The 8,540-nt window shown below is 38.7% G+C and overlaps 1 protein-coding gene across 2 annotated transcripts; it reads left to right on the top strand.

The window, feature by feature from the left end:
- The first annotated feature begins 417 nt into the window (after window positions 1–417).
- On the top strand, window positions 418–8,315 carry stx19 (syntaxin 19). 2 transcript variants are annotated; one of them, XM_068329597.1, is made up of 6 exons: window positions 418–619; window positions 3,443–3,738; window positions 3,999–4,235; window positions 4,567–4,779; window positions 6,431–6,597; window positions 6,791–8,315. In XM_068329597.1, the coding sequence occupies exons 2-6, from the start codon at window positions 3,517–3,519 to the stop codon at window positions 6,918–6,920; spliced, it is 969 nt and encodes a 322-aa protein (XP_068185698.1). In that variant the 5' UTR covers window positions 418–619; window positions 3,443–3,516; the 3' UTR covers window positions 6,921–8,315. The 2 variants fall into 2 exon arrangements, with proteins under 2 accessions (XP_068185698.1, XP_068185699.1); XM_068329598.1 differs by having other exon boundaries at window positions 6,431–8,315.
- The last annotated feature ends 225 nt before the right edge of the window (window positions 8,316–8,540 follow it).

Genomic DNA, 8,540 nt, shown 5'->3' with positions numbered 1-8,540 from the left:
CCTTATATCGAAAATGGACCTGGTTGATGAAGAGTTACAGGGACCTAATGACAATGATACAGGCACATTTACCTCAGAAATACAGAAAACTCCATGTAGAAATTAACTTTTTACATTCGAAACCACAACGCCCTGGTTTACACCCTATCCAAAGGGCCATTGTCTGGCCTTCATAATGTACACAATACACTATTTACTTAACTTTATTTTCCTTCCCAGGATCAGCCCTAAGGGCTGCTCACTTTGCTCTACTTGCTGTCTCTCCCTCCCATTTCATTTCTTTGTAAGTAAATAGGCATCCAGTCTGCTCCTTTCTTATTGGCCGCTATTAGACATGTCTTCAAGCACTGGGAGGTGCTTGAAACTGAGTCAGTCAGACTTCTTTAAAACTTTCCCTTCTTGTGTTTGTAACTGTCCTAGAAAATGTGGAGGAGGTGAGAGATAGGTTGTTTTTTAAAAGTTTCAGTTCTACAACTGACAGCTGGTAATGTCGAGGTAAATATAAGAAGATCTGAAGATGTCGATAGGCTACTAAAAAAGCATGTGACCTAATCTTGGATTACATTACCGGTCAACACTGAATGGGAGTATTCAGTGATCTCTTGCTGACAGCCCTGAGGTAAAATCTTCATTTTAGATAGAATGTTAATGTCTTTTGTGCTGCGCTTTGAGATTATTGAACAAGTTTGTAGACATACGTTTGATAATCATGCAGTCTGATCTGTGTTGTGGTTTTTACTGTCATATGCTTGTTGTTTTCATGGAAAGCATTTTCTGAACATGAATAAAATAGGGCTACTTACTCATGTGTTAGAATCCATTCTGCTCAGCAAATTAACTGATGCCATCGGGGAACCAAACTGTCCCCCCTGCATGCAGAGTAACTTAATGTTTACTCCAAAAACACAGACAGAAGAGCAGATGGGTATCAGGAAGAACTCTGTACTTTTTTTTGGTAAGCAAAACTGTATATCAGAGAACTACTGTAGGCCACTCGCCTTTGTAAACTCTATTTCAGTTGTTTCCAAGCAAAGCATATGATAGCAGGTAGAGAAAAAGTGTCCAGCCAGGAAAACAAGGGATTTTAGGTCTTAAGATCAGAGTTTATCAGTTACAAAACCAGCCCTTCCTCTCCCTCTCCCTCTCCCTCTCTCTCTCTCTCCCTCACACACGCACACACACATACACACACACACACACACACACACACACACACACACACACACACACACACACACACACACACACACACACACACACACACACACACACACACACACACACACACTAGGATCTTTCCTGTTTGAAATCTATCCAGGAATGGGATAGTCTGTGATTTGAAATGCTTCACTTCTCAGCATCTCAACATTCTGTCCCCCCTTCCGCACAATCATGTGTTTCCAAAAGATTATGTTAAGTGCCTCTAAAACCCAATCCCCATGTTGCTAAGGCAGTTTCAAAAGTTTGGTATGTGCATTTTAAGGTTCTGGAATTTGGAATTTAATGAACTTAACATGTCAAAGAGTTTAATCATAAGCACCTTTATGTTCACTGCTTTGACTGGTCTTATAGGCTGCAGAGGACCAGAAAAGTGACATGTTTGGGGTATTCAGCTGCTTTGGTCAAGATACCTTATTTTCTAAATAGCAAGAAGTAGGACGTATCAGAAATGACATACTGTGTTGTTTTTTATCGAGGTCACCTTTTCAAGCTGTATTTATATTTAAAATCTGAGATATCTTGACATGTTTTTGCTTTTCTTTGCCGACTTTTCCACTGAACACAAACAACCCACTCAATTCTCGTGGGAAATGGAACTCCAGTCAATTTGAGTCATGTTGTAGATTATCTTTCTGCTCATATTATTTCTCATATAAGGTAGTTGAAAACATACAGTACATGTCAGTGCTCAGTGCAGACATGGTTAATAAGACATGTATATCAGGTAAAATGAATTCATAATATCTTAAGTAAACACAGATCAGTCTTTGATTTATGCTGGACACAGCAGTGTACTTTGGTGTGTTTTCATGAGCTGCAGCTGTGTCCCCAGGGTATCCAGAGGGCTTGCTGATAAAAGAGCAGTCATTGGTTGCTATATCAAAACACCTACAGTAAATATATCCAGTCAGTAGGTTTCAAATATTAATCAGAAAAATGTTAACTGTCAACATCTTTTGTTATCTTACACAATCTTGAATCACATCATCCACATGTAAGAAACTGATGATTTGCACTCAGAGAACTTGGGATCCAAATTCACTTTACTGCATACTTTATTAAATACACCCAGAACTACAAAGTAGCATTTAATGAAACTTCTGCTAATTTATGAAGATTAATACCATCAAACTCCTGTTTCATTGCTATATCCCCATGTATTGCAATAAGTGTGATGCTTAGTGCAGACTGTAAACATAGTTCTCTGCAATTGTACTTAAGAATCTACATATTGAGCCTTTATGTCAATTTTTTTTGTATTTCCAATTTTCATGTAATTTTCATTCAAATGTAGCAGAGTACTTAAAGCAGGTTTGGGGGATGTTATGCCCTCTGGACCAAGTTTTCTTTGCTATTTATTTATTTATCTATTTATTCATTTATTTATTTTTGCTGCCAATACAGTCATTGTCACTTTCATTCAGGTTGTTTTTTTTTTTTTTAACTTAGAATAACATCGAAAAGCATGATTCAGAGAGCATAGGATTGAGAATTGTTATTATTTCAAGCATAAGGTTCTCTCCATAGGTAATGACAAATCCATATTTACAGTAGGCAGAAATGTGGTCCATAAACACAACCTGAGAAGCCAAGCACACAGAAAAAAGGCTTAGATGACAATTTCACCACGAATTGGCACAGAGGGGAAGGAGAAAACTAAGACTAAATACAGTAGGAGGCAAGAATGTCAGACACAGGCAATAACAATCAGGACACAGATACAATCCCAGTGGCAAGAGATCACAGAAACAGCAGGGAGTCTGAATAGGCAGGCAAGTGACAAAATAAAACAGAAATACACACATAAAACATAAGGAGACATGACCTGGGTGAGTCAGTTAGTTGTGTCACTGATGGGTAAACTTTATTCAGTGTATTCTGCTGTGGCCACAGCTATTTTCAACACATTTGAAAATTCTCAATCTGTCCATTTAAACAGTGCACATATCAAGTATGAGAATATGCCTTTTACCAGTATCAAAAATGTAGGTCATGATAATAGGGAAAAAATGACGCAGTATTGAAAAGGCAAATCCATTTTTATGAAATTAATAATGGTCAACAATAGTAATTGAATTAATTTGCGTAAACCAAGACATGCTGTTTGTCTGACTAGACTGGCAATTGCTCTCCTTACAGTTCGGTCTCTTGACGAGCCAGTTCACTTAAAAGAATTTTTGTAGTTCCATGTTTTTGTTTCATTTTAACTTTCCCTCATCAGCGCTGACCTGAACTGTGACCACATCAATAACAGAGTGCCCTGAGGAGGCACCTTTGGTTGGAGGCTCATTCAGAATGAGAGATCGGTTGGGAGAGCTGCAGCAGAGAGCGCAAGACTTTTCCGAGGCATCGAGTGAGAATGCTCAACCTGTTTCAGTGGAGAGTAATGTCGATGACTCTGTGGTGGTCGAGGTCATAACGCCACAGGCTGTAGTGTTTGAAGAGGAGCCAATAATTGAGAATTTCCTGTCTGAGGCCCAGAAAATCAGAGATGACATCACATCCTTGGAGACAGAGGTACTTTTTTTTTTAGTGTTGTATTATTTTTTTGACATTGCAGAATGTAATTTTTATCACAATTTTACTGTTTACTGTTTTGTAAGTGCTTTTGAAGTGCTATAACTGCCATATCCAGTGTACAGTCTGTATTGCTGTTGCATTAATCCTTATTATTCTTACTTGCCATTTTTCATCTTCATCATTTCAATTATTCTAATGCTCCAAACTTGACTTTTGATGCAGTGTCTGTATATTAATTTGTGGCCTGCAACAAATAGGTCCTTAAGTTTGGCCAGCAGCAAAAGACATTGGTGGCAACAATGCGCCGTTTTAGTGTGATGAAAAAAGACAGCAGCATAACCCGGGACATCAAGCTTCAGGCTGAAAGCCTCCATCGACGCTTAGAGGGTCTTGTGAAACAAGTCGAAAGGACTGAGGAGCAGCATGGGCCTACTGCTGTTGCTACGAGGATTCAACGCTCCCAGCATGCAGCGCTATACCGCAAGTTCCAGCAGGTTGGGAAGTTAATTCTATCACTCCTCTATGCAGAATTTATTTGTTTTATTTTTTTTGTGTTTGTTTGCTGAAAGTTATCTTAACAGAAAATATTCATTTTCAAATGATAAAAAATTGTGAATAAAGTCAACTGGAAGCACTCAATGAATTTAATGCAGCAAATGTATGTGTATATCTTCCATTGTGATACCAGACCTGATGAGTGGTCTAAGGGAACCAAGCTGTAATTATACTAAAGCCAAAATAAATGGGACTTAAATGTCTTTTCATTTTTCATTTGCCTTCATTGTCTTACTTTCTATCATTTCATTTTGTTAAAATTATGTCCAGGTAATGCTGCAGTATAATGAAGGTCTGCTGACCAAGCAGGAGCGCTGCAAGCACTTCATTATCCGGCAGTTGGAGGTATCTGGAAGGGATGTGACGGAGGAAGAGGTTAATGAGATGGTGACCACAGGAAAATGGGAGGTCTTTAATGAGAACCTACTCAATGATTCCAGAATCACGCGGTCACAACTATCTGAGATTGAACAGCGACACAAGGTAGGACAAAGATACCGTATGGATGATAATAATAATGCATAGGCCTACAGGTAATTTCAAAGAAATTAGTATCTGGCTAACACCATTTCAAACAGGTTACCAGTAAGCTGACACATACTGGTAATAACAAAGATACGTTGAAACACAAAATACTATGCAGTAATCCCTTGTTACTTTCGGTTAATGCATTCCAGGACCACCCATGAAATATTCTGCATATAACGACAAACCATTAATTTTATTATTTACAGTAATTAAAGTGTTTATGAACCCTTCCCACACTGATATGAAACCCCCTTATATCTGTATTACCTTTTCCCACACTCTTGTAGACTGTTTAAAGCACTTTTGTATTAAAGAAAAGTGGCAGGAGGAACTGTGAGTCGGAGCACACCACACACATGAATGCTGTCAGCCAATAGCATGTGCATATGGTATCACGTGACTACCTATTCAAAATACGCAATGTAGTGAAGCAGTGCATCTTGAAGTGTGATTATGCAAAGGATTACCTATCTGATAAAGAGTCTAATAGAATGAAAAATTAGAATACATATTTTTATGGTTTTGGTTCTGCAACCTCTAATGCAGGGGTGTCAAACTCTTTTTCACTGAGGGCCACATTAGCATAACGGCTGTCCACAAAGGGCCAGATGTACCTAATGAATGTAACTACAGTAAATGTAACTACTCCTTAATGTTAAAAAACTGAATTTGTTACTTATTCAACTTACAAACATTTGCAGTTGCGAAGAAAAAATATGTTTGCTTGTTGCTGTGTTATAACATAAATCCTTTTAATCTGTCAGGTTATGAAACCCACAGAACTCCATCAATAAAGGATCAAAACTATCCAAGTGAATTAAGAAAAATAACATCACAGTAACATCAAACACAAGTTAGGACATTAACTTTGTTCAAAACGGTTTTGTCAGAGTTCAAATAGGCTTGATTACTGCATTGTGGAAAATGTAGTTTTGGTCAAAGCACACTTTCGACCTACTTATTTTTAGACACTCTGAACTTTTATGCTCTCGCGGGCCACATAAAATGATGTGGCGGGCCACATTTGGCCCCTGGGCCTTGAGTTTGACACATGTCAAATACAAGGTTCCAATGGATACTCCAATTCTAGGGGAAAAGCTTGTCAAGCAGTCTTGAATGTAAGCCATCCAATCAAAACGAGATATTAAAGCACTCAAACAACGTGTGTGTGTGTGTGTGTGTGTGTGTGTGTGTGTGTGTGTGTGTGTGTGTGTGTGTGTGTGTGTGTGTGTGTGTGTGTGTGTGTGTGTGTGTGTGTGTGTCTGTGTGTGTGTGTGTCTGTGTGTGTGTGTGTGTGTGTGTGTGTGTGTGTGTGTGTGTGTGTGATTCGGGGTGGGGGTGGCTATATGTGTCACTTTTTATTGTTGTATGTTTTTAATTTAAATTTTTTTAATTTTTAATTTTATATACTGTTAAAATCCCTGAAGGGAAATTCAGAATATGTTTCATTATTTTATCATGTTTTATCTTGTGAAGCACTTTGAGTTGTATTTTTTATGTATGAAAATTTGCTATATAAATAAAGTTTGATTTGATTTGATTTGCTATTTAATGTCCCTGTTACCTAATCTAGAGTATTGATCATATTATCCCTCTCTTTTGAAAGGAGTTGCTGAGCCTTGAGAACAATATGAAGGAGCTCAGGGACCTGTTTATAGACATTTTCATGCTGGTTGAGGAACAAGGAGCCTTCATTGAACACATCCAAACCAATGTGGAGAGGACACAAGATTATGTGGATGCTTCTAATGAGAAATTCAAGTTGGCTGCCAGGTACAAAAAGAAAAACCCATTGCGACAGCTGTGCTGCTGCTGCTGCCCACCCTGGAGGTGCTGCTTATAATATGAACATATTTTACCTCCATATCTCATTTCAAGTCTTACTTACTCGTTTGGAGGAAGCAACACTGGATTCAAGTACCTTTAAAGCGAAGGTTATGTTACTTCTGTTTTTGCTCTTGAACAGATTGATGGGGAAGTCAGAGTCAGCAGAGCATGGAAAACAATTAGGGCAGAAGGCCCAAATAGCTATCAGTGGCACTTGTTTCTTTCAAGAGGATGTGAAGCGACTGCTTTTTGAAGAGACAGTTCAGTGAGGGCTGCTCACCAGCACTACTGCTTATTGGAGACCTTCACTGTCATCTGACAGAGTTCACAAACAAGGGGCTTCTGCCTCTGCCAGAGCTAGATCAGCAACACTGATATTTCCTCACTTTTCTTTTTTTGTTTAAAAAAAAAAATCCTCTGATCCGTTTTTCTGCCTCAAGAGCTCTAGTCAATGACAATTGATTTTTTTATACAATACAGTATACAATATATGCACTTTAAGACTTGGCTATCTTTTTCCCTTTTCCTCTGAACTGAAACAAGATTTTAACATGGTATAGCAAGGTTTGTGTTTCAAAATTGCTTAGCACTTTCATTTGCATTTCATAGTGTGATTGTTGAAACCTTTTTTCCCCCCGAATTTTCACTTTGCAGATAGGAATTCAAGTAAAACTTGATCAATACCTAACTGTAATGGTGAAAACAAATGCACAGATGTCACTGGTGTACAGTACAGATGGATGATTTATTTTCTCTAGTTGTATATTGGACTGAAACTATATGATTTCACTGGAACTACTCTTTTGTTCAGTTGAAAATCAACCGTATGTATCAATATCATTAAAATTCTGTTGCCTATAAAGGTAGTAGTCAAGTGTTAATCGAGTGGGAAGTTCTGGGCTGCGGGAGCACCGGCAGTGTGAATTGAAATAGTGATTGATGGAATGAAGTCCAGGGACCCCCAGAGGTCCTTCAGGGAGTTCAAGGCGTCTCAAAAAAAAGAGAGAATAATTTGCTTTAATTTATTCATAATTAACACAAGTGTATGATTATTTTTGCCATGCATTTTTATATGCTTTCCATTATAAAGCATAAAAAAACAATGTCCATACCAAATGGGGGTCTGTGGTCTCATTTGTGTCAGTTTCATCACCTATACATCTGATCAACAGATTCACTTGATAAAAATTATCAATCTACTCCTTTTACCCAGGCCATTCCAAATTGCCCGTAGGAATGAGTGTGTGTGTGCATGGTTTTATATCTTTGTGTGTGGCTCCGCGGTGCAATGGCGTCGTGCCCGGAGTGTTCCCCAACTCACACCCTATGCCGCCGAGATAGGCTCCGGCTCCCCGTGAACCGCTGCGGCGGATATAGCGGTGGTAATCTGAAGATGACTGACTGACTGACCTTTTACCCAGAGCTGACAATGTTTACTAATGTTCCCTGTTGACATAATTCATCAATGGGTTGTTTCATGAGATATTCACTTTATACCGTTACTTAGTGTGAAACAGCTCTAAACTGGCCTTTCATCAGCTGTTGACCCACAGTGTTTGGGGTCCGGATCAAAATACAGGTGAAAAACATGGCGCGTTGTTTTATTCTATTAGACTATTAGATTAATGAATGAATGAATGAGCATTTCACAGACACGCACACGCACGCACCCACACACACACACACACACACACACACACACACACACACACACACACACACACACACACACACACACACACACACACACACACACACACACACACACACACAAACAAATATAATGTGTGTAAAATGCTCATTCATTCATTCATTCATTCATTCATGTCTAATAGAATAAAACAACGTGCCATGTACGCCTGGAGTTCTTCTATCAGACTGGAAAGGCT

The sequence above is a fragment of the Antennarius striatus genome, chromosome 12 (genome assembly GCF_040054535.1).
Source record: "Antennarius striatus isolate MH-2024 chromosome 12, ASM4005453v1, whole genome shotgun sequence".
In the NCBI taxonomy this organism is placed as follows: domain Eukaryota; kingdom Metazoa; phylum Chordata; class Actinopteri; order Lophiiformes; family Antennariidae; genus Antennarius; species Antennarius striatus.
The sequence above is the reverse complement of the archived record's forward strand: the minus strand, read 5'-3'. Positions and strand labels throughout refer to the sequence as shown.

Coding starts and splice junctions, on each gene's coding strand:
- stx19 (XM_068329597.1), top strand. CDS start 3,517: ATGAGAGATCGGTTGGGAGAGCTGCAGCAGAGAGCGCAAGACTTTTCC. Junction 4,236..4,566: donor TATACCGCAAGTTCCAGCAG/GTTGGGAAGTTA, acceptor AATTATGTCCAG/GTAATGCTGCAGTATAATGA. Junction 4,780..6,430: donor AGATTGAACAGCGACACAAG/GTAGGACAAAGA, acceptor CTCTTTTGAAAG/GAGTTGCTGAGCCTTGAGAA.